General features: G+C 49.8%; 1 protein-coding gene across 2 annotated transcripts in view; it reads right to left on the bottom strand.

Moving 5' to 3' along the window:
• Positions 1-26,019, bottom strand: part of TET3 (tet methylcytosine dioxygenase 3) — a 1,124,040-nt gene that overhangs the window by 209,775 nt on the left and 888,246 nt on the right. For both annotated transcript variants that reach the window (XM_069617646.1, XM_069617647.1), the window contains one exon: positions 24,355-24,492. In XM_069617646.1, coding sequence (XP_069473747.1) covers positions 24,355-24,492 — 138 coding nt within the window. The remainder of the gene's footprint in view (positions 1-24,354; positions 24,493-26,019) is intronic.

The following is a 26,019-nucleotide window of genomic DNA, read 5'->3' as shown; positions in this document are numbered from 1 at the left end:
AAGCGGCTGAGAGGTCTAGTAGGAAAAGTAAGACACATTGTCTGTTATCCCTCAATTGATCCATTTGCATTTTCAAGTTCATCAGAGCAGCTTCTGTGCCGTGAAGGGGTCTGAAGCTGGATTGTCAAAGTCCTAAGAGATTGTTGGCCTCTAGATATCGCTGGATCTGGAGATATGCAGCTTTATCAATAATTTGAAGAATGGGACCGTCGTTATGGTCCTATAATTAGTTGGGATGGTTGGGTCTAATGTGGATTTCTTGAATAAGGGCAGAACCCATGCATCCTTAAGGTTAGTAGGTACCTTGCAAGTCCTGAATGAGGCATTTATTATTTTGGTAATAAATGGGACAATGTCCGTAGCAGCTTCTTTGATTATTTGGCCTGGACACAAGTCACCTTGGCATCTTGAAGGTTTGAGGGATGCGATGATCTTTTCAACCTCAAAGGTGGAAACTTGAGTGAATTTGAATTCCTGTAGTGGGTTGGAGGAGGGATTTTTTTGAAGTCTCTCAGAGGTCTCTGATTTGGAAAGGTTAAGCCTTTTAGCTGCTATTTTATTTTGGAGAGTGACAATTTTGTTAGAGAGCATTTTGGATGTCCGTGCACCATCTTTGTTTTTTTGGGCAGGAGTCATCGGGGAATGCGGGGGATTCCATTTCCCTCAGGATTACGAATAGTTCCTTTGTGCTGGAGCTAGCATTGTGAATCCTTTCATTGTAGGTTTCCCGTTTGGTTCGGATAATCTCAGCTTTGTATTTGGAGGAGATTTTTCCATTTAGTTTCCATTTTTCTTTTTTCTGACCTTAGGGCTTTCAGTTGGGGGGTGAACCGGGTCTTAAGGTGTGCTTTAGGTTTGCTCTTCCGTAGTTTAAGTGGGGCAATAGAGTCTAGGGCTTGGGTCATTGTAGTGTTGTATAAATCAACAAGTTCCACTGGGTCTTGGGCTTTGGCTGAGTTTAAGGTAGGGAGCAGGATGGGCATAATTTTGTCCCTACTGATATTGCGTTTGTTCCTCGTAAGGAGAGGTGGGGCTATTAGGTTAGGTTTGTTTACTAGTCGGTTGGCACATGTAGTAAAGGATATGAAATGGTCAGTCCAGGTCTGTGGTTCAATGGCTGTGATTAAAGTTTTGCAATTGACATCCGCAACCCAATCTAGTGTTCTACCTTTATCATGGGTCGGTTGGGTGACTCTTTGCATGAAGTCTAGTTCTGTTAGTGAATCAGCATGAACTTTGGCTGGGTGAACATTTGGATCTTGGTAGCCCAAGTTAAAGTCACCTAACAATAGTATTTGTGAGGTAGGTTTGGTATTGTCAGAAAGTAGGGTGATGGTCTTCCTTGAAGGACCCAATAGGAGCGGGAGGTCTGTATATGAAGTGGATAGTTGGTGTACTGGACTTGGAGGTGGCTAATTTAACTGTAAGAAGTTTGCATGATTTGATCATGGGGTTAATGGTTACACTGAGCGCTAGGCTTGACGATGAAGGCGACACTGCCTCCTTTAGTTGTTTCTCTATCCACTCTTACAGTGGTGTAGGCGTCAGGAATGGCTAATGTCAGAGAAGGTCCTGCTGCGGCATGGAGCCATGTCTCGGAGATCGCTAGGAAGTCTAGTTCTCCCTTGGTGATAATATCGGCTATATCTGTGGCATGTGCGATAACAGATCTGGCATTTATTAAAGCGCCTTTGATTTGCTGGTTAGTGGGCTAACCTTTAAGTTCTTTCTAGGTTTTTTGTTAAGCATGGTGTTAGATGTCGATTGGGTTGGGCATGAAGGCAGGCTGGTTTTGGAAGTTGATTGTTTGGTGCGAGGTGGTATGCTGGGATTCTCCTGGGGTATCGTCTGTGACGATGAATGTCCAGAAAGTCTAGAGCCAAGTCTTTTGTTTCTGAGATCACCACAACAAGGCTGATTTGCTGTGGGTTTAGTAGCAAATAACTTGATCCATTGGCTATGAGTAGGCATATCTACTGGATCGTAACGCCTAGTAAGGTTGGAGTTGACTATTGGAGCATAGTTTTAACTCAGGAAGAAATAAGGTAGGCTTAATGTATGATTCAGGTAAACTATATTTCAAAAGTCGGGAGGAATTTGGTGATTGATCTCAGTAGATGCGGAAGGTGGCATGTTGAGATTAGGGTGTATCAGCTCTGATTGAACGTAGTCGGGCACTGAAAAGTAGAGACAACTAATTGTGGATAGGAACCAGAGACTAACTGTGCGAGGGTTTGTTGCAAACATGCTATGACCTAGACTGGTGTTACAGTTGGAAATCTGTGGCACAGAGCCTGTCACTGATGATGGTGGGCTTAGAAAAATTGTAGATCTGTATAGTTCGCTGCAATTGCAGTATGTCATTGATAATGTGATTTGTTAAGGTAGTGACCAGTATTGGTCAATTGATTCCTAAATTATTCTGGGTGCGTTCAATATGGATCTATGCACTCTGTGAGCAGCCAGACAGGTTAGTGCAGATTAATGTAGTTGTAATGACAATCGCTACAAAGGGCTTTCAATGCGGTGAGTTGGATATTGTATGGTTCAAGCAGAACAGTCGCAATACACTTAATACAGGCAATACAGCATATCAGCATGTGTATCAAGCAAGTGTAGGGGACTACATGCATAGGTAGCCGCACATAGGTAACAAATAGGCTAGATGCGACACAATGCAGTGTATTTGGCAGGACAATGGACTATAACCCACACATGTGCAGCGAATAGACTGGATATGTCGCAGTACAGTATATTAACAGATAGTAAATTAATAGTGGTGCTGTTGATTCAAAAGCATCACAGTACACTGAATAGGAAGGAGAACAATACGCTAATACAACAGTATACTTTCGTAATGGTTAAAGTATAGCGGCTGGGGCTGGTGCAGTAGTAACAGAGGTTGTGGCTAAAAGACTTAATACGAACAAGGCAGCAAGATGCAGATGCGTGGTGAAGTTAAGTTAGGCGCCTGTGAGGCGGGAGTCAGAATCACCACAATGCAGCTGGGAGAAAACGTGACAGCTATGCACATAGACTAAAAATATAAGCTAACATTCGTCAGGTTGGTGCATAGTATGGAGTCATCTAAGCAGGCTAGATGGGTGTTATCCCTCATGCCGTTTCAATACACAATAGTACGGCATGAAAAAGTACAAAGCAAGTCATTAAGGTATAGTGTACGCGACTATGCGTAGGAATACCATAGGACGGAGGTGGTGGGGATATTATAGTCACTGTGATCCGTGGCGGCTTTGTGGTTCATTCAGGAGCAGCTATGGGTGAAAGGTGAACTCGATCAGCCGAGCAATAGTTAGTTGTGCAGATTTGGCGGTTTGGCTTACCCTGTGAACACAGACTGGTCCGTTCTCATGAGGCATCCGGCCCTTTGATTGTAGAAGTGCACGGCCAGCGCCCTACGGCCACGTATTCGGCCCAGACAGGGCCAGACAGGTGTGGGCCTTCTACTTTATGGGCCTTACACGAGAGGGGCCTGGCTAACGCCTTCCGGTTAGCCGGGTCGACCTAACAAAACTGGATTCTCGTAGCAGCGGCCATCTTAGGAACATGCAGAACAAACGAGCATGCAGCGGCAGCTCACACGTGCCGAAAGGGGCATCGGATGGTCTAATAACGCTGAATTAAGTAAAAAGGCAGTGATTTCACCTAGTTATTGCTCTAATGCTGGTTAGTAGGCATCCAGGCTGTGGGATCTGGTTCGCGGTGTCCCTCGGGTCGCAGGGTGTGGAACGGCTGCTCCGGCAGCGTTCGTGTTGTGGGGGGCATCAAATGGGTGTACACTTGTAAATCGTCAGGAGATTCCTGCCATTAGAGACACTGGGGCAAGCATTACAGTGGTTGATGAAAGTTTCTTTAAACCAGAGTATGTTGCTAAGGCACCCAAAGGTCCCACTAAACTTGCAGGAGGCCCAATCCAAATGGTACCAATACTGCCAGCTCTAATCCAGTGCAATAATATGACTGTTAGAATACCTGTCCATGTGCAAAATGAGGTGCCTGGGAGAGTCCTGTTGGGTAATGACTTAAAAACTCTGGCGAGTTGTATCACGCACCCCTTGGCCTCCCAGTAAAAGGAAGCAGGAGCAAACAAGATAGGCCAGAAAGACAACTTTGGATGACTCATTGGGAGGTTACAGAGATTCCTCTTACCACCAGTCCACAGGAAGGACACCCTTCTAATTCCAGGCCAAAGAAGGAGACAAAGGGGAAACCCAATATATCAGGAAGAAAGAAAGGTATAATACCTAAACCTGTTCTAAAGACAAGGACACTCCGGGAGGACAGTCCAGGGTCACCCCAGTGACCCCACCCCAGCTGAGGCTGAGTGGCAGGACCAACCAGTAAGTGGTGAAACAGCTACAGGTGAAACAGAGCTGGATGAAGCCCTTCCCTATGTTGGAGATCTGGATCCTAAAGACCATCCTGAACTGCAAACTTTACTTGCAGAAGGTGGACTCTCTGAGGCAGACTTCAGCAGAAGTCAAGGAGAATGTCCTACTCTTGAAGGTCTTCGCCAACAGGATGCTTCCCAGCTGGAAAGACAAGAGCAAGGAAAGCATAGAATTTACTGGGAGGATGGCCTCCTCTACAGTGAACTTATTGAGTCTACCCCAGGAGCCTACAGAACACGTGTAGTACCCCAGAAGGTGAGACATCCGTTCCTACAGTTAGCTCATGCGATCCCCTCTGGCTGGTCACTTGAGTTTCAAGAAGACCAAAGAGAGGATATCTCTGTATTTCTACTGGCCCAAGATAGGGTTTGGGGCCGATACATTCTGTAGGAGCTGTCACACTTGTCAGACTTCTGGCAAGAGTGGAGCCAAGAATATGGCACCTTTATAGTGCCCCTCCCAGTAGTGGGAGTTCCTTTTGAGAGGGTGGGGATTGACATTGTTGGTACCCTAGACCCTCCAACTTCTTCAGGCAACCGATTTATATTGGTTGTGGTAGACCATGCTACCAGGTATCCTGAAGCCATACCTATGAGGACTGTTACTGCTCAGGCAGTGGCCAAGGCCCTCCTTGATATCTTTACCAGGGTTGGTGTTCCTAAGGAGGTCATCGCTGACAGGGGGGGGGTCATATTTTATGTCCCACTACATGCAGACCATGTAGAAAAACTTTGAAGTGACCTACAAGTTCTCAATAGCCTAGCATCCCCAAACCAATGGGTTGGTGGAGAGGTTTAACAGAATTATGACGAGCATGATAGGTGCTTCAGAAGAACCCCTTAGAAGAAAGTTGGACTGTCTACTGCCATGTCTTCTCTTTGCTTATAGAGAAGTCCTTCACAAAGAGGTTGGTTTCAGCCCCTTTAAACTGCTCTATGGTCATCCGGTTAGAAGCCCATTGGCCCTAATCAAGGAAGGGTTGGAGAGTGCTCCTTCCCTCAAGCCAGTGAGAGTCACTGACTATGTGCTATGTCTCCGGAGAATGGCACTCATGATGACAGAAGCTTCTGATAACTTTAAAGCAGGTCAGGCTCTGGTCAAACATTGGCATGACCAGAAGGCCAACATGGTGGAATTTATTCCAGACCAGCTTATTCTTGTTATGGTACCTACAAGGCAGAGGGCCTTAACAGGTCAATTGTATTGGACCCTTCTAGGTTGTGGGTAAACTTGGAGAGGTCCATTATTTAGTAGACTTGGGCAATCACAAGGAGGCCCCTAGGGTCTATCACACTAACCATATAAAAACTTATGTTGCCTGACCAGAACTAGGAGCTTTTCTTCTAGCTTCTGATCAAGAGCAGGAGGGAAGTGAGCCTCTCCCTGATCTCCTCAGGGACAACCTTTAGATGAGCAAATTGAAAGAGTGAAACTCTCTTCAGATCTGTCTCTGCAACACCAGGAGGAGTGCAAAGCTCTGTTAAATCAGTTTACCTCCCTGTTTTCACTAACACCAGGTTTGACCCCTTGGGGCCAGCATGATATTCTCACTGGTGATAATCTCCCTGTCATGTCACGTGAGAGACCGGAGTCTGCCGCTTCCTTTTCCTCCTGGCGAGTCTACCCGCGCGTTCGCGTCTGGGGACTCGCCAGGGGAGGAGCGTTGGGTGTTGGGCCCGGCGGCCTACGGCGCATGCGCGGGAGACCTCGGTCGCGGTTCCGCGCATGCGCAGTGGACTGGGCTCGTCTCCTTGGAAGGGCTTGCCTTCCAGGCCTCGTTGTGGGTTCGCCGGTGCCCGGAGACGAAGCGGCTTGCGTTCCAAGCCTCTCGGGTGCCGGCGACCCATAAAAGGAGGCCACGAATCGATGCAAGCCGCGTCTCAACGCGGTTTGCTTCGCTTCGCTTGTTCCTGTGCTCCTGTACTTACCTGGGTCCAGTCCTGGGCCAGCCCTCTACCTTCCTGAGACTTGCCCTGAGCCTGCCTGTTTACCCTTATCTGGGTCCTGCCCTGGGCCTGTCTGTTTACCCTTACTTGGGTCCTGCCCTGGGTCTGTCTGCTTACCCTACCAGGGTCCTGTCCTGAGCCTGCCTGTTTACCCCTACCAGGGTCCTGCCCTGGGCCTGTCTGTTTACCCTTACTTGGGTCCTGCCCTGGGTCTGTCTGCTTACCCTTCCAGGGTCCTGCCCTGAACCTGCCTGTTTACCCCTAACAGGGTCCTGCCCTGAGCCTGCCTGTTTACCCCTACCTGGGCCCTGTCCTGGGCCAGCCAACTACTTACCTAGGGCCTGCCCTGGGCCTGCCTGCTACTCTTACCTGGGTCCTGTCTTGGGCCGGCCTGCCCACTCCTGCCATAATCCCATCCAGAACCTGCCAATCACTTACCTGGGCCCTGCCAAGCAACTCTTCCAGGTCTACTCTGGGTCCGCCTACTCGGCTCCTTTTAGGGCCAGACTGCTAGTTATATCTGGTCTCCCTCATTCCTGTCTGCCTGCTCCTGTCGGACCACCAGCATCTGCCAAGATCTTTTCTTTCTGCGGTATTGACCTGTCTTGCCGCGTCGGACATTTTGACTACTACTGCAGTTCTTGAGCCTCCGGAGTATTGTCATCGGACTTCATCTTGCCAGCAATCTTCACCTAAACTTTGGCCTCACCAGTCTGTGCTTGCACAGTCCCGCTGTCACAGTTATCAGAAGAGTGCCTTCGTGACATTGGGAGTCGGTCCATCCTCCACCCATTTCTAATCGTGGGTGGTGGAGAGGCTGGTTCTTCGTGCCACTTGTTCATCTTTTCACGAGCTCCAGACTGGCGACCTCTGCGAGATCGACCTCCAAGACATCAGGTACGCGGCCCTCTCGGGCTTCCCAACATGACAGATTGAGACGCCTGCCTTCTGACCTGGAGAAGGATGATACGCAAGACATGCGGAATGAGTTACTAGCTCTCAGGGCCGAGATGACCGCCCTGCGCCAGGAGAATCAGACGTTACGCCAGATGATAACCCAAGGAGGGCCTTTTACCTCTCAGGTGGAGGGATCTTTGGCTCACACTACACCTATCAAGTTTGATGGAGACCCGAGACGGGTGGCTGAATTTTGTAATCACTGTCGGATACATTTCCTTTTCAGATCTACTTACTTCAACAATGATAGGGCCAAGATCGGGTATATCCTGGGAAATCTAACTGGAAATGCGTTAGCCTGGGCAACTCCGTTTGTGGTTACAAACAGTCCCATTTTGAACGATTTTGCTGCTTTTGAAAAGGCATTCCTTGAGGTGTTCCAGACGCCTAATTTGGTCTCCGCTGCACAGAATCAACTGATGGATTACAAGCAGGGAAGCACTGACATTATAGCTTACATCAGCCGCTTCCGACTTTTGGCTACCGACTCCCAATGGCCAGAAATTACACAGAAGACTCTGTTCCGCCGAGGCCTCAGAGAGGAGTACAAGGACGAGTTACTCCATATCCCCGAACCAGAGAGCCTCCAACAGTTGATTGATCAGGTGCTCCGTATTGACCAGAGATTAGCCGAACGAAAGGCTGAGACGTCGGCTTGAAAGAAACAGTCCCAGGACGTCCAGTTTACCCGCAGGTTCGTTCGGTCCTACTGAATCTGGATCGGAGCCAATGCAACTGGGAGCCATAAGAGGTCCATTGTCTGAGGAAGAGAAGAAACGGAGGAGGTCTTTACATTTATGTCTTTACTGTGGAGCAGCCGGGCATTATCTCGGTACGTGCCCATTGCGCCCGCAGAAGAAGAAGTCGGGAAACTAGGAGACCTGTCGTGTACTGGAAGGGCAACGACAGGTCTCAATCCATCTTCTGACCCTTCAGTTGTTTGTTCGATTCGTCTTCCAATGCAACCAGCAGTGTTACAGACCTTGAAGATCGGGATTAAGTTGCCTGACAAGAATTTGGAAGTATTAGGCCTGTTGGACAGTGGGGCTTCCGGCAACTACATCGACGAGACATTCGCCTCCAGACACAAGATACCATTAATTTCCAGACACATTCCTTTAACCGTGGAGCTCATTGATGGAACTCCCTTGTCTTCCGGGCCCGTTTGTCAGTTCACAGTAGGTCTAGTCCTCCAGATTGCGGACCATAGTGAAGAACTCGCCTTGGACGTAATAAAGTCCCCATCCTACAAAGTGGTCTTGGGGTTACCTTGGCTGCAATATCATAACCCGGTAATAGACTGGAGAACTCAGACTTTAACCTTTTCATCCACTGCTTGCGCTCAGAAATGCAAACTACCAGCTCCTACCCTGGCCGTTTCAACCTCCCTGGAAACATACGGCAGAGGGGTCAGTCTATGTTCCACGTCTCTGATTCCACAGGAATACATCGACTACGAACAGGTATTCTCTGAGCCTGGCGATATACCTCTTCCTCCACATCGTTCCTTTGACTGTTCCATCGAATTGCTGCCGGACTGTGTCATTCCCCATGGGAAATTGTATGCCCTAACACGAGACGAAAAGCAGGTGCTTCTGGAGTACTTGTCGGAGAGTCTACAAAAAGGATACATAGTGCCGTCTAAATCGCCCGCAGGATTCCCCATGTTTTTTGTAAAGAAGAAGGAAGGCACTTTGAGACCCTGTATTGATTATCGACAACTGAACGATATGACAGCAAAAGATCGTTATCCATTACCTCTGATCCGCAGTATCCTTGAATCCTTGCATACTGCTCGGGTCTTTTCCAAACTGGACTTACGCAGGGCTTACCACCTGGTACGTATCAAGAGCGGGGACGAGTGGAAGACAGCCTTCAAGACACCAATCGGGCACTTTGAGTATCGAGTCATGCCTTTTGGCCTATGCAATGCCCCTGCTGTTTTTCAACGATTTATGGACAACATCTTCGCCGATCTACTTGGCTTATCCGTCTGGGTGTATTTGGATGACATCCTGGTTTTTTCCAAATCCTTTGACGAACACGTAGAACATGTTCGTGAGGTCCTCCGTCGGTTGTCCATTAATAATCTATTCGCTAAGGTGGAGAAATGCAGCTTTCACCAATCCAGCATCAAGTTTTTGGGGTTTGTGATTAATCAGGAAGGAATTGGGATGGATCCCAATAAAGTGCAAGCCATACAAGAATGGAAACCTCCTTATGATATCAAGTCCCTTCAACGCTTTCTGGGATTCGCTAATTTCTACAGGCGCTTCATCCCTCAATTTTCTCAGATCTCTGCGCCCCTCACCAGGCTAACCAGCTGCAAAATCGCTTTCTCGTGGGATTCCGAGGCTTCTCGGGCTTTCGACATCTTGAAGTCAACCTTTATGGCAGCCCCGATTCTGCGCCATCCACAGGAGGAGCTACCCTACATTGTGGAGGCCGACGCTTCCAGCTTCGCAGTCGGTGCTGTCCTCCTACAGAAAGACCTGACTATGTTGGTTGAACATCCAGTGGCCTATTTTTCTCGCAAACTGAATCCCTGCGAAAGAAATTATGCGGTGATCGAAAAGGAACTGTTGGCTATTAAGACCGCATTTGAGGAATGGAGACATTTCCTTCTCGGAGCTCGCTTTTCCGTGGAAGTACGGACAGATCATCGCAATCTGCAATACCTTCGCTCCTTGCAATGTCGAACTCCTCGTCAGACCAGGTGGGCCTTCTTCTTTTCTCCATTTGAATTTCATGTTACTTACATCCCGGGAACCTCCAATTTGAAAGCAGATGCACTTTCTAGATCCCTAGGGAATGTGGAAGAGGCGTCCTGCCCAGCTCAGCCACTGATTTCCCCTCAACATTTCTTGCTGACTTTGTCTCATCACCTTGAATCCATCGTGGACGCCACTCGAACTGATCCCGAAAGAGCGACTCTTCTCAGTCGTCGATTTGTGTCTGAACAAGACGGGCTTTTGTTTTTTCGAAAAAAGCTGTATATTCCTAAGGGAGCTATTCGGAAGGGCATTTTGCATGGATTCCACGATTCGCCTATAGGAGGTCATCGTGGGATAAGAGCCACACCGGAGTTGATATCCCGATAGTTTTGGTGGCCTGGTTGGGCTACCGAAGTCCAGAAGTATATCGAAGCTTGTCCAATTTGTGCCCAGTGCAAAATACCTAGAAAACGTCCGTTGGGATTGCTGGTACCTACTGAAATAACACCTTACCCATGGCATACCATCGCCACCGACTTCATTGTGGATCTACCTCCTTCAGAAGGGTTTACTTGCATAATGGTGGTTGTGGACAGTTTCACTAAGCTAGCCCATTTCATCCCATTTCAGAAGATCCCTACAGCAACCCAGATGGCTTCAGCGTTCCTGCATGAAATCTACCGGTTACATGGTCGACCGGAGAAGATCATTTCAGATCGAGGGACCCAGTTCCTCTCTTTATTCTGGAGCAAGGTGTGTGGTCATCTGGGAATTCATAGGGCTCTAAGCTCGGGCTATCACCCACAGACCAATGGGCTCACCGAAAGGACCAATTAAACTTTGGAAGAGTACCTCCGCTGTTTTGCTAATGCTACTCAGTCCAACTGGAGAGCTGGTTTAGATCTTGCTGAAGTGTCTTACAACAATACAATTCACGCTTCCATTGGAGTCAGTCCGTTCTTCTGCTCTACTGGTCTACATCCTCGTTTGATGCCTTTTCATCCGGTTCCTTCCAGTACAGTCCCATCTGCTGATGGCTATGTCATTCACATTCAGAAACAACAGAAACTAGCACGCAAGATCCTGAGAGAAACCAAAGATCGGATGAAGATACAGGCAGACAGGAAGAGGAGTGTAGAACCAGATTTTCAGGAGGGAGACAGGGTGTGGCTATCCTCAAAGAACCTGCCGCTTCACAACCTGCCCGTCAAACTGGCTCCCCAATTTTTTGGGCCCTTCGTTATTACCAAGCGGCTGTCCTCTGTAGCCTTCCGTCTCCGATTACCCCCTTCTTGGCATATACACCCCGTTTTCCATGTGTCCTTGTTGAAACCCTACGTGGTCGATACCTACGGCCGCACCTGTCCTCGCCCGGCCTCTGTCCTGGTGCAAGGCGTTCCAGAGTTCGAGGTTCACGAGATTTGTGATGCCCGTTATCGCAGGGGGGTACTCCACTATTTAGTTGATTGGAAAGGGTACCCGGCCTGTGATCGTACCTGGGAACCGCACCGGCACGTGCATGCCCCCCGTCTGGTACGTGAATTCTATAGACGGTTTCCTTGGAAACCTGGGGCCCCGGGTCTTACTGGGAGGGGGCATAGTGTCATGTCACGTGGGAGACCGGAGTCTGCCGCTCCCTTTTCCTCCTGGCGAGTCTACCCGCGCGTTCGCGTCTGGGGACTCGCCAGGGGAGGAGCGTTGGGTGTTTGGCCCGGCGGCCTACGGCGCATGCGCGGGAGACCTCTGTCGCGGTTCCGCGCATGCGCCGTGGACTGGGCTCGTCTCCTTGGAAGGGCTTGCCTTCCAGGCCTCGTTGTGGGTTCGCCGGTGCCCGGAGACGAAGCGGCTTGCGTTCCAAGCCTCTCGGGCGCCGGCGACTCATAAAAGGAGGCCACGAATCTATGCAAGCCGCGTCTCAACGCGGTTTGCTTCGCTTCGCTTTGTTTGTTCCTGTGCTCCTGTACTTACCTGGGTCCAGTCCAGGGCCAGCCCTCTACCTTCCTGAGACTTGCCCTGAGCCTGCCTGTTTACCCTTATCTGGGTCCTGCCCTGGGCCTGTCTGTTTACCCTTACTTGGGTCCTGCCCTGGGTCTGTCTGCTTACCCTACCAGGGTCCTGTCCTGAGCCTGCCTGTTTACCCCTACCAGGGTCCTGCCCTGGGCCTGTCTGTTTACCCTTACTTGGGTCCTGCCCTGGGTCTGTCTGCTTACCCTACCAGGGTCCTGCCCTGAACCTGCCTGTTTACCCCTACCAGGGTCCTGCCCTGAGCCTGCCTGTTTACCCCTACCTGGGCCCTGTCCTGGGCCAGCCAACTACTTACCTAGGGCCTGCCCTGGGCCTGCCTGCTACTCTTACCTGGGTCCTGTCTTGGGCCTGCCTGCCCACTCCTGCCATAATCCCGTCCAGAACCTGCCAATCACTTACCTGGGCCCTGCCAGCAACTCTTCCAGGTCTACTCTGGGTCCGCCTACTCGGCTCCTTTTAGGGCCAGACTGCTAGTTATATCTGGTCTCCCTCATTCCTGTCTGCCTGCTCCTGTCGGACCACCAGCATCTGCCAAGATCTTTTCTTTCTGCGGTATTGACCTGTCTTGCCGCGTCGGACATTTTGACTACTACTGCAGTTCTTGAGCCTCCGGAGTATTGTCATCGGACTTCATCTTGCCAGCAATCTTCACCTAAACTTTGGCCTCACCAGTCTGTGCTTGCACAGTCCCGCTGTCACAGTTATCAGAAGAGTGCCTTCGTGACATTGGGAGTCGGTCCATCCTCCACCCATTTCTAATCGTGGGTGGTGGAGAGGCTGGTTCTTCGTGCCACTTGTTCATCTTTTCACGAGCTCCAGACTGGCGACCTCTGCGAGATGGACCTCCAAGAAATCAGGTACGCGGCCCTCTCGGGCTTCCCAACTTGACACTCCCTGTTAAAAGCAGAGGTTACAGGATGTCAGACCATGCAAGATCCCACATAAATGGAGAGGTCAAGAAGATGCTTGATTTTGGGGAATAGAGCCATATACAAGTCGATGGGCTAGTCCAGTTGTAGTAGTGCCAAAGGCAGGATCCAAAGAGTTGAGATTCTGTGTGGACTATAGAGCTCTTATTGCAGTCACCACGACAGATGCCCATCCTTTACCCAGGACAGAGGAGCCAGTGGACAAACTTGGTTCAGCTAAGTTCCTCAGTACATTTGACCTGACCTCATGCTATTGGCAAATAGCTCGGACAGACCATGCCAAGGAGAAAACTGCATTTTCTACCCCAGGAGGCCTCTACCAGTTTAAGGTTGTGCCTTTTCGACTCAAAAATGCACCTGCTACATTCCGGAGAATGGTGAAGCAAGTTCTGAATGGGATGGAGGAATTCTGCATGGCATACTTTGATGACATTGCAGTGTTGAGCCCCACTTGGGAAGAACATTTTGACCACCATGGATATGTTTTGTAGGCTCTTGAACAGGCCCATCTGACCATAAAGGCTAGTAAATGTCAAATTGGTCAGAGCAAAGTGGTCTACCTTGGACATGAGGTAGGAGGAGGTAAAATAAGGCCATCTCCTAGCAAAGAACGAGCTGTACAAGACTGGGCCACCCCTAGTACTCAAACCCAAGTGAGAGCATTCCTAGGTCTCACTGGGTACTATAGGAACTTCATTGACAACTATGGGACCATAGCTTCTCCCTTGAATGCGATCTCCTGACCCAAACTCCCCAAGTAGTTCAGGAGGGATGAGGAGTGCACCAAGGCATGTGAAGGACTAAATAAAGCCCTCTGTCAAGCGCCAGTCTTGAGAGCTCCTGACTACAACCAATCCTTTATTGTAAAAATGGATGCTTCAAATACAGGGAATAGGTGCAGTTTTGAGTCAGCTGGATGAGAAAGGTAGGAACACCCCATCTGCTTCTTCATCAGTAGGAAACTGAAGGACTGTGAAACAAGGTGGGCAACAATTGAAAGATAATGATTTGCAATTGTGTGGTCTTTGAAGAAGTTTAGAAAATACTTGTATGGATCTACTTTTGTAATTCAAACAGACCACCAACCATTGAGATGGTTAATGCAGATGAAGGGGGAGAATCCTAAATTGTTAAGCTGGTCAATCAGCCGTCGGGGGTTTGATTTCACCATAGAAGACAGGTCAGGGTGTAATCACCAAAATGCTGATGGTCTCTCCAGAAAGTATGATCGAATGGGGTAGGGAGATTCATCCAGGAGTGGATTAAATCCTCCTGTCCCTTAGTCGGAGTGTGGGGGGGTGGGTGTGGTGGAAGGCATACAAGTGTTAGGAAGAATTATTAGAAATTGGCTAATTCCCTTCTACCTGAGAGATCCCAGCCCTTTTGCTGGACTTTAGGACTTTGAATTTTTACCCTGGAGAGAGTGAGAACTTTTTTCCCACTGCCTCATGTATTTTTCATTGATTTGAACACTGTTTCTTTTGGCTTTGGAGTAAGAAACTCCACAGGCATCTTTTTACATTGTGCCACACAGCACCTTGAGTGCAGTGGCACAGGGAAGTCTTTCCCAAAGGTTTAAATACCTTCTCTTGGTTAAAATGTTTCCAAGAGCAGTGAAGTGAAATTGACTTTACTTACATTTGTAACTTTCTAGACCCAGCACACACTATCTTACAATAGGGTGCTGGAGGGGTTACTTAGTATCCCCTTTGTCTAGTTTCTCATGTAAAATGTGTATGTTACCCTTTCTACAATTAATGGCTGGTGGCAGTGGTTTACTTTTTTCTACCATTGAGTGTTTCTACCGCGGCTGCAATTGAAGCTCAGTAAAGCAGCCAGGGGTGCCCATTTCGTCAAAATGGCCCGTCTTCTTTTTTTGCAATTTCTTGTTGGAAAGGTCCTTCTTGAGATTTACTCTGCACGCCAAACCAGATATGGTCCCTTTGTTCATTTTGTCTTTGGTGAGTTTCACTGGTGAAGCCCGCCTCTGGATCCAGCGTGTCTGGCAGGGCAGAAGCGAGGGAGGGTCCCGAAACTCCCTGTGCTTAGTCTTCTTGTTTACAGGAATGCACCGAAAGGTGATTGGCTGGCTGTCCTAGAAGGACAGCCACCCTGCTGCGCGAGTGACAGCTACGCTGCTAATTAATGGAAGCAACCTGCATAAAAGGTGAGGTCTTTTGCTTGGAAGGCAGAGCCAACCACTGGACATAGGAATCCGAAGAAAAACTTGGAAGAGACGCTTGCTGCAACTCCTGGACCGTTAGTTTGCCCGGTGAAGCCCTGGTGCAGTGCTGACGCTCCGAATTCACCTCGACTGGAGAAGCCCTGCAAAGGACGACTTCTCCCCTTGGGTTGGTGGGACCAATCAACCCCAAGACGAACTCATCTGGAAATCCTCTCGAAGCTGGCTGTGCTTCCATTGCTGCTGCAGGAACCAAGTGCCAGAAAGAGGAACACCAGAATCAAGTGCATCGTTTTTAAGTCAGACCCGAGCTCTAGGAAGATCCTCCAGACTCCTTCGAAGCATGACTAAGCAAGCCTGAGCCACCTCAACAGAGTGCTGGAACCCAGAAGCAAGGAAAGCCCACAAGATATCGAGAACGCGGTGGCAGTATTCGCGAGAAGCTGAAACCATGAAGTGCCGCTGATCTGAACTTTGCCCATTGCTGCCGCCAACCTTCGAACCATAGTGCAGGAGTCCCCAGGCGTCCTCCCTTTTGTCCCTACGACTGAGGCCCAGGAACAACAGGATCTGCCATACAACAACAGGAACAGAAGCCAGCTGGAACCAATTTCTTCAGACCTAAAGCACTGTGAACTAAGGGGTACTTACCTCTTGCTGCATAGTTTGCTTGCTCTCAGTTGAGACTTGCATTAACTGCCTTTTGTAGAGTTGCTTGCAGCTCTGCCTTTCACAAGACTCCAAGCTTGTGGCCCCAACAGTGATTTCTTTTTCAACCAAAACTCTCTAGAACATTGTGCAAGACCTTTTACTTGCCTTCAAGAAGAACTTCAGTTCCCCTAGACTTTGCTCGATTGACATTGGCTGTCCTGGCTCCCTGACAGACTCTTCTAACCTCTGACTTTGTGTTTTGATCTGTCCCTCCAAAATGGCATTCATGCTTTACATGTATAGCTGGGAAAGGGTTACTCTACATTGCATTGGGGGAGAGGGGTTGGAGGGGGGGGGGGTTCAAAAGTGCTTACCTGTTTGAGAAACTTGTTAACCATTGTTTCTTCCTCTAACCTTTCCCTTTTTGACACCAAACTCAGTATTGCTCTAAATGTAACAGTGATATATCAATGCCCACAGTGTCCTAGTTATTTAAGTCACCTGAGGGTTTAGGAAGTGTCTGTGTGCCATCCCAAAAGGGTATCTACTGATTTATTGAAAATTAGGGTGTGTATTTTGAAGTGTAGTGTAAATGTTACATATTTGCTCCCTTCTAAAGAAGGCTTATTCAAACTGACTGTTAAATTAAAAAATAATTGTTTAATCAAGAAACCTTGAGTATAAGTTTTATTTGGACACTTGTCACTGTGAAACTATGTTGCAACCCTACAGCTCACATTGACCCCTCTTGAGATACACCTGGCTGCTCAGTCACTCTACCAACTTGTGTAGTACAGACTTATAGCAAAGGTTAGGTCCCTTTTGCAAGAGGACAAGGCTGGTGCAGTCTCCCACAGGGTACTGCATACAATCTTGCCTAACAGCTGGGCTCAAGCCTTCTTTCACTTTCCTTCCGCTGTCGAAGACTTTCGAAACTGCAAGGCTTTTGCTCTTACCTCGGCATGACCACTTCGACCTCAACCGTCACATTTTTTCTCCTACACCAAGGCCTCTTGGTAAATGGTAAATGTAATTTCGAGCACAGTACTTATTTCAAAGTTCAAAGATATTTCGCACATCCAGGTTTCCCTCTGCCAAGATCAAACCTAACAGTTCAAACCTTGCATCTTTCACTTCCCGCCCGCTTTGACGGCATCAGACATTTAACAGAGACTTTCAATTGGGCAATCTTCTTTCGCCAGACCACTCTGTTACTTTGTATCTTTAATTTATAGTTCTATACAATGCTTTGCTTTCTGTCGCTTCTTATCGGCACACGCGCAAATTTCATTCGTCAGATACTGTTACCGTCAAGTTTAATTTAACACAGACCGGACTTTCATTGCTTTCATCAACTCACCGGCTGTGTTAATTCATTTTCGTCTTTCTCGTGGCTTTGATCCTAAAGTCAAGGCTGATAGCACAATTGTCACTACACCTCTCTAACTCTGCCGTTCACCCGGGAGGGTGGCTGGTATACTTTAAACACAAAAAACAGTGTGTCTCTTCTCTCTGGCTGGGCTTCTTTGCGTAACCTTCAAGGCCCTTCGGAGTTAACGATCTCTCGTTGGGGCATCCACAGTTTCTCTGTACCTCGGTTCAGTCCCTCAGCCTGTCGCTCTGCTCCACCTGGTTGTCCGTCGCCCCAGAAGAACTGCTCCTTCTCGTGCCTCATCTTGCTTAGGGCGTGTCTCAGTGTTCCACCTTTTAACAATGTGTGGAGACTTAATACTTACCGGGTGTATGTGACCCTGCCTGATTTTATTAGTGGGACATGTCCAATGTATTGCATGGGTGGTACTCCTTTCAGTCTCAGACCTCCTCTTCCTCAGTTCAGTGTTTGTGTAAGAAGGGTGGAGGGAGAATTGAGGAAGTTGGAATAGCTTAAAAATAAATAGGATGGGACAGGGGTATTTGGAAGGGGGGGTACCATGTCTCGCCATCGGGCGTTCCTACCCCACTCCGCGAGGGCCGCTCACCCAGGTGATCCTCCCACACTTGTCCACCGCCAGGGTCTGGATCCAAAGGCGATGGCCTTGCCCTTGCCACCTGAGTAAGGGATCCCCCCGGGTATAAGCAGTGCAACACCCTCTGGGTTTTTACACTACAGTAGCTAAGGAACAAGTTACTTACCTGTAACTGTTGTTCTCCAACATGGGTCTGGCATGGATTCACATGCTCATGAATATTCCCCGTCGTCAGGTTGGGAATCCTCGGTAAAGAAAAAATCGGTATCAGTTTAGTTTCTGATCTGTCTTTCTACTAGTAACCAATCACTGGTCTCTGGGTCATACTGCCCCCAGCCAATGACTGCCCTCTCCCTAAGCCCGCCTCTGGCAGCCATCCTCAGAATGACCACGTGAAGAGCAGCAGAGGGGTAGGGGGGAGGGTTCGCATGTGAATCCATGCCAGACCCATGCTGGAGAACAACAGTTACAGGTAATTAACTTGTTCCTTCTCCAGCATGGGGTCTGGCATGGATTCACATGCTCATGAATATAAGAATACATAGCAGTACACACATGCACAACCACGGGAAGTGACAAAGGCTCAACATTAAGCATTACATCAAAACTCAACATTAAGCATTAAGCATTTCTTACCTCCTCACCAGGCTCACCTTATGCGAACAGGTTGCGCAGCACTGCTTGGCCGACCCTGGACTCCTCCCTGGAATCCCGGTCGACGCAGTAGAATCTTGTGAAGGTGTGCGTCGACCTCCACGTAGCAGCCCTGCAGATGTCCAGCAGGGGCACACCAGACAAGAACGTCGTGGTAGCAGCGATAGCTCTGGTGGAATGGACTCTCGGACAGCCGCGCAACGGTTGGTTTGCCAACCGATGACAGTGCATGATGCAGCCGGAGAGCCATCTGGAAATGGAAGCCTTCGAGAGAGCCTTCCCTTGGTACACAGGTCCAAATTTCACAAACAGCTGTGATGTCCTCCGAAAACTCTTTGTTCGGTCCACGTAGAACTTCAGCGCTCTTGCTACATCCAGCGAGTGCAAAGTTCAGCCGGCGACGAAGGCGACGGGAAGAAAACTGGTAACACCAAGGGCTCGTTCAGATGGAAGTCCGACGGCACCTTGGGCATGAGGGAGGGGCGAGTCCTCAGCACTACCCTCATATCGTGAAAGGTCAGTTATGGAGGCTTGCAGGATATCGCCTGGATCTCTCCCACGCGTCGTGCGGAGGTGATGGCCACCAGGAACGCTGTTTTCCGCGACAGAAGCTTCAACGGGGCCGAATGCAACAGCTCGAATGGCGGACCCATGAGCCTGGTCAGCACCACGTTGAGCTCCCACGCCGGGGCTGGTGCCTTCACTGGCAGGAATGATCGAAACAGTCCTTTCATAAATTCCTTAATCAGGCGATGAGACCACAGGGATGACCGCCCTGTAGTCCTGGTGTATCGGGAAATCGTTGGCAGGTGTATCTTGATTGAAGCGTGAGATAGTCCAGCTTTGGTTAGCGACAGTAGGTACGGCAATACTTGAGGGGATGTAATCCGCAGAGGGTTAATCTTCTGTGCCCGGCACCAGATAGAGAACCTCTTCCACTTATGTCCGTAGCACTGGAGAGTTGAGGACGCCCTGGCCTTCGCAAGAACCTCTCTGCAGTCGGCAGGGATATCGTACCCTCCAAACTCTAGTGCTGCAGGAGCCAAGCCTGCAAGTTCAGCGACTCTGGGTCGTGATGAAGAATGGCGCCTCCTTCTCTCGAGAGAAGATCTGCATCCGCCGACAGCTTGACTGGTGGGGACGCTGACAAGTCCAGAAGGTCCTGGAACCAGATCTGTCTTGGCCACGCCGGTGCGACGGGGATCATCCTGCACCGGGACTTCTTGAGCTGGTTGACGAGTCGGAGCAGCAACGGCAACAGAGGGAACGCATATAGGAACATGCTGTCCCAGGGGAAAGAGAAAGCATTGCCCATGCTCCTCGGTTGGGGAAACCTGCTGGCGAACCTCTGGCACTTGGAGTTTGTCGCAAACAGGTCGATCTCGGGTTTGCCCCATTGCTGAAAGAGTTGGTCCACTTGGTCCTGGCATAGTTCCCACTCGTGGCACGAGCGCAGCTCTCTGCTGAGTGAGTCGGCGATGGTGTTTTTTATCCCTGCCAGATGAAACAGCACCAGAAACATCCCTTGAGCAACGCCCCAATGCCACAGATCCCGGGCTTCCTTGGATAGGGCTGGGGACCTGGTTCCGCCCTGCTTCCGTATGTAAAACAATGTGGTGGTGTTGTCGGTAAGGATCCTCACAACCTTGCCCTTGAGGGACGGGAGAAAGGACCTAAGGGCCCAGAACACTGCCCGGAGCGCCAGGATGTTGATGCGGAGCGGCTTCTCCTCCGGGAGTCAAACGAGGTCTCGTTGAGGGGGATCCTGTCTTTGAAGCTGCCCTTTGCTTGTATCCAGCGGACGTCGAGGAACTCCTGTAGAGGGCGCATCCAAAGCCTGCACAGGCGCACGAGATATATGCAGGAGGACATCATCCCGAGGAGGGACTTGATGGACCTCACCTTGGCCACGTCCATGGCCAGCAGACGCTGCACCTTTCCCAGGATGGCATTGTCCTTTCCTCTGGCGGTGAGGCCAGACGCGCCACTGTGTCGAGCTTGGCTCCCAGAAACAGTGCGACTTGTGAGGGGACCAGGTGGGACTTGGGGAAGTTGATAGAGAACCCCAGATCCGTGAGTAGCTGGACGGTCTTCGCTGTGTGTTCCACGGCGAGCTCCCTTGTCCTTGCGCAGATGATCCTATTGTCTAGGTAGGGGTAGACGTGGATCCCCTGTAGGAGCAGCCGCGCCGCCACTGGAGCGAGGCACTTGGTGAAAACCCTGGGTGCCGATTTCAGTCCGAACGGGAGTGCCTTGAACTGGTAGTGCCGCCCTTGGACCACGAACCTGAGGAACTTTCGGTGTCCTTTTGAAATGGGGATGTGAAAGCATGCATCCTCCAAATCCAACGACGACAGGCAATCGCCCTCCTCCAGCTGTCCCAGCACGTGCTGTAGGGTGACCATCCGGAACTTCTGTGCCTTGATGTACTTGTTCAGTCGTTACAGGTCCAGGATGGGTCGCCATCCTCATGTCTTCTTTTTCACAAGGAAGTACCTTGAGTATACTCCGGAGCCCCGGAGCCTCTTTGGGACGAGCTCGATGGCACCTTTTTTGAGCATCGCCCTTACCTCCAATAGCAGTTGAGGGACGTGATTTTCCTTCCTGGCCACGGGTGGAATGCGGGGGCACTTTTTTAGAAATTCGAGGGCGTGCCCCTGGGCCTGGGCGTCCAGCACCCAACGGTCGGTGGAGATGGACTCCCACATGCTGACGAACTTCGCCAGCCGGCCTCCCACCGGGGTGCTTCGGTGAGGGCCCGACACCACGGTCGGTTCAATCTTGCTTGGAGGACACCTTGCCCCCTTGGCCTCCCTGGCGAGGACGGCGGCGGGGTGCGGGCCGCTTGGTGGTACGTAGAGGAGCCACCGCCGAATCCCTTGGCGGCACCCTGCTTGCCTCCGGTGCTCCGAAAGGACGGCCTTCGTTGCCGGAGAACGCCTAGGGCCTTAGCTGTCTCCGTGTCCGCCTTGATGGCTTGGAGGGACTCATCCACTGTTTTCCCAAAGAGATTGTTCCCGTCGAACGGCATGTCCAAAACCTTGGCTTGTACATCTTGGCAGAAATCCGTCGCCTTGAGCCACCCTCGTCGTCTAAGGCAAACGCCATTGCCTAGCTGGCAGAAACCGGTGTCGGCAATGTCCGTTGCCACCGTAATGGGGTGGTCCGACGCCACTTCGCCTTCTTGCAAGATCTCCCGGGCCTCGGCCCTCTTGTCGTCCAGTAGCAAGTCCAACAGGGGGGCGATCTTGTACCATAACTCCCTGTCCTAGCGGGCCATGAACGCGAGGGCGTTGGCCGCCTTAATCGTTGTTGCCGCCGATGAGATAACTCGTCCCATTGCGTCCAGCTTCTTTCCTTCAGCGTCCAGCGGGGAAGCTGACGTTGAGGCCGATGCCCCCCCCCCGCTTTCTTCTTGGCTGCCGCTGAGATGACCGAGTCAGGGGTCGGTTGTGCCCTAAGGCACAAAGGGGCCGCATCGGGGACCCGGTACTTCTTCTCGTACCGATCCCTCTTGGCAGGTGTCGTAGACGGGTTCTTGAGGAAGGTGAGACCCTCGTCCCAGATGTCATCCAGCAGAGGCACGGCGAGGACTGCTTTCCTCTTGGCCTCGCGTCGTTGGTAAAGGAAACCTTCCTTCTTCTCTTTGGGACAGAGCCGAAAAAGCTTGGATGCCCATGGCTATCATCCCATGGAAAGATCCGATCTCGTCGGGCGGGGAGGCCCAGGCTGGGGGCGAGGAGCTCCGTCCCGTCGTCGGTACCCGTCGTGGCCGTGTACGTTCCCGTGTCATCCCCAGGGAGAGGGGGGGGGGGGAGACGTGGGCAAAGGTTGAGTAGGCCGCGAGGGCTGAAAAGGCGGGGCTGGATGGATCCGTCTTCTCTTGTTTGGGGGGGCTTCCCGCCGGGCCTGGCTCTGGCTCCTCTGTCGAGCCTGGTTCCGGTTCCTCCGTCAGTGGTAAGGGCAATCTCGTCCTTATCTCCGAACATAAGGATTGTATTGCCAACAAAATGGCCGCCAAGTTGTCCTGCGGCTCTGGAAGCGACGGGAGCGACGGGTGACTAGGACCCTCGCCGGTGCGCCGTCGCTCTCGTCGTCACCTTTGTCGGGATCCCTTCCGTTGAGAACGGGCCTCTTCGAGGCCCTCTAAGACTTCTACCAGCTCCTCCTTGGATGCTGTGTCCGTGTCCAAAATGGCCACCGCCCCCCCCCCCCTCTTTTTCCGCTGGGGTCTTCACGGGGGTCTTTTTGATGGGTCTGAAAGAGGCTTCCCTTCGCGGAGGCAGGGAGACTCTGGGCCCCGAGGTTGCCTCCACAGGCTGCGCCAGGGCTGCCGCGACTTCCTCGATAGAGGCCTTGGCCGGGTGAATCAAGCTTTTTACCACCTTATGTGGGCCTGTGGCCTTCACCTTGGGGGGAGGGTCACCGCCTCGCTCCCCCTCGGCCGGATCCTTCGAGCTCGACTGGGGCCTCTCCAGAAGCTTCACCGGGTTCTCGGCCTTCCTCTTCCCTGAGCCAGAGCATTGGCTCGTGGTTGATGGCGCTGGAGAGGATGCGCCCTGCCTGGCAGCCGAGGAGCCCGACCATTCGGCGCTCCCGGTGCCCGCGGACTTGCAGTGCTTTGCCTTCTGTTGGGCCCCCGTCGCTGGGGCGCCCTCACAGGACTTAGAAGACCGCTCAGACTTCTTCTTCTTCTCACCTAACAGGCTCTTTCCTTCCAGCCAGTTGGAGAGACGAAGGTGTCGGTCCCCGATGGTCCGTTCCGACATGTTACTGCAAAACGCACAGTCCTTCTCCACGTGCGTTTTGTCCTCATGAAGGCAGTAGAGACATTTTGACTGCTCGTTCTCCTTGAACACATTCTGCAGCTGGCATCCAGGGCAAACCATGAACAGCTTTCCGGGCGTCGAGCTTCCTTTCTCCTGGGCCATGTTCGGGTAGGCGGCAGAAACTACTGGACTCCTCCAAGAAGCGTAACGCGACGAAATCTTCACCCTTGAGGAGCGTAGAAAAATCCGACACGGATCCCCGTTAATCGGATGTAGAGACGGTGGAGCTTGAGGCTCTATTTGACCGAAAAATTAGAAATTCTCTATGAAAAAAGCACGAAAACGCTGCAAAAGCTTGAGAGCTAAACACGAGGACTCCCAACACTTGAGCGTGCGGTACAAATCTGAGGATGGCTGCCAGAGGCGGGGCTTAGGGAGAGGGCAGTCATTGGCTAGGGGCAGTATGACCCAGAGACCAGTGATTGGTTACTACTGAGAAAGGCAGATCAGAAACAAAACTGATACTGATTTTTTCTTTACCGAGGATTCCCGGCTTGACGACGGGGAATATTCATGAGCATGTGAATCCATGCCAGACCCCATGCTGGAGAAACCTCCATTCATCCTCTAGCAAAACAACCTGAGCTGAACATGCAGTCCATGCTAATCCTTGGTCTTCCAAGGCTTGGTCAAAATACACTCAACTCCTTCACTTCCTTTCAATTAAAGAGAGGACATCTTACACCATCTATCTGGACCAATGTTCTATACCATTGCTGAACACAAAAACCTACCTATTGCTAGTTCTCACGTTCAATGAGCTGAAACGTGGGGATTTGGGCTGCATGTGCAAATCGGACATTGATCGCTCCATGAATACCAAAAACAAATACATGTGTAAAGAATGTCATAAGGGGACTGTTCAGCCAGCACTTCCCCACCAAACAATCCCACTAGAGCTATCATTTCTTTTTTGATAATGTCAGAGATTTTTTTATTTTTCAAAGAAACCAGAAAAAACAGGTAGCTACAGATGCCAATCCAGAACTACCAAATGTTGCTTTAATTCATCAACTAATTCATGTGGTGATAGTGATTAGACTTTTTTGAAAACAATGGATTTAAATGTAAAACAAATGTCTTCTTACCACTGTGCATCCATTATATAAATTATGTTGATCTTTGTGAGCATGTGCACAGAAGTCCATACATGCTGTAACCCCTGCAAATGGTCGCCCTTCTTTCTGACCAAGACGGCAGTCTATTGCTAGATCTTCAGAAGCAACCTGCAACAAAAATGAAACGATATACAGAGATTAGTTTTCAGCACGTAGGGATAACTACATTATTTTACTTGTTTCTTCTAAAGAAGGACATTTTGTCCAAATTAGTATTAAGCAGTTGGTTTTTTAATTGCATTTTTAGTCTGGTGAAAGTCGCTCATTGCTTCAGGATGTAAAAACTATAGAATGTAAGGTGCCCGGAGCGAGGTGAGTGGTCATGATGAAGTGTTCCATCAATCACTTGTTTAACTTATCACTATTATCACTGTTATTGATTTTTGTTGTTACTGTGTGCTGTCCAATGATCACTTTTCCCAACATGTATTAAGTGTGTAGAGTTTGGATGGCAGCAAGTACAAAAGGGAAAGATATATTTTATCTTTAGGATGACTCTGGTAATCATACGCCCTTGGCCCTTATTCAGAATTTACATACACAGGGGACCAACATGAGACCATATTTAAAACGTATAAACCAGTGCACACATTCGAAACAGCTGCATGTGTATGCATAATGAATGTTAAAAAGCTTTTATATTACACCCATCGCGATATCCCTACATATTATCCCCACCAAAAATATTGTCGTATATATGGTCGTCTGGAACGCCGTAGGCGATATTTTTGGGGGGGATAATTTGTGTGAGCGTGGGTGTCCCCGGCACATTTAAAAATAATGCAGGGGTTGCGGGGGTGTCCCCCGCAGGGTCCATGCCTCAATATTGCTGCAAAAATATGGCAATATTTTTGTATTGCGATATTTTTGCGGGAATATTAACACATGGAACCCCCATCGCCACCTTAGCTGTCTGCAACACTTCTAAGCACAAAGCTGCAGGTCAAAGGGAAGCTGCTCCTGATGAGTGGTAAAGGAGTGAATCGTGTGATTTTTAGAATAATATAATTCTGATTCTTTTGTGTTCATGAAACATGTTCTAAGTAAACAAAATAAAGGAAAAACAGCATATTTACTTGTCCAGTCTTTTAAAAGGACCCTGCTGCGGTAGCTTGAAAGCAACATCTTGGCATTTACATTTGTTGCCAAGACAGCTGCTTTGGATTCTTCCAGTCAAATCAATACAGAATGGTCTGTTGATTTCCCATTCAAAATGGCGTTAAATGTGGGAGTTAATGCCTCTGCTTTTTTGTAGCACATTCAGGACGCATGCTCTGCTATTAGGAAGATTCCTCTGGGTATAGCTGAATTACGTAGTAGTAGTTTGTTATTTGTATAGCGCCTTTATCCCATTAGTATGACCTCACACGCTTGGTGGGGTGTGTTAGGCAAGTTTGTATGCAGTACCCTGTGGGAGACTGTATCAGCCCTGTCCTCTTGGCAATAGTTAACGCAACCTTTGATATAAGCATATACTACACAAGTTGCTAGAGTGACTGAGCAGCCAGGCTTATCTCAAGAGGGGTCAATGTGAGGTGTAGGGTTATCACACAGAGATTCACAGTGACAAGTATCCAAATAAACACTTACACTCAAGGTTTCTTGATTAAACAATTATTTATTAATTTAACAGTC

Source organism: Ambystoma mexicanum, chromosome 10 (genome assembly GCF_040938575.1).
Source record: "Ambystoma mexicanum isolate Mex_15411 chromosome 10, UKY_AmexF1_1, whole genome shotgun sequence".
NCBI classification, from domain to species: domain Eukaryota; kingdom Metazoa; phylum Chordata; class Amphibia; order Caudata; family Ambystomatidae; genus Ambystoma; species Ambystoma mexicanum.
Note: the sequence above shows the minus strand (reverse complement) of the source record. Positions and strands in the feature narration are given on the sequence as shown.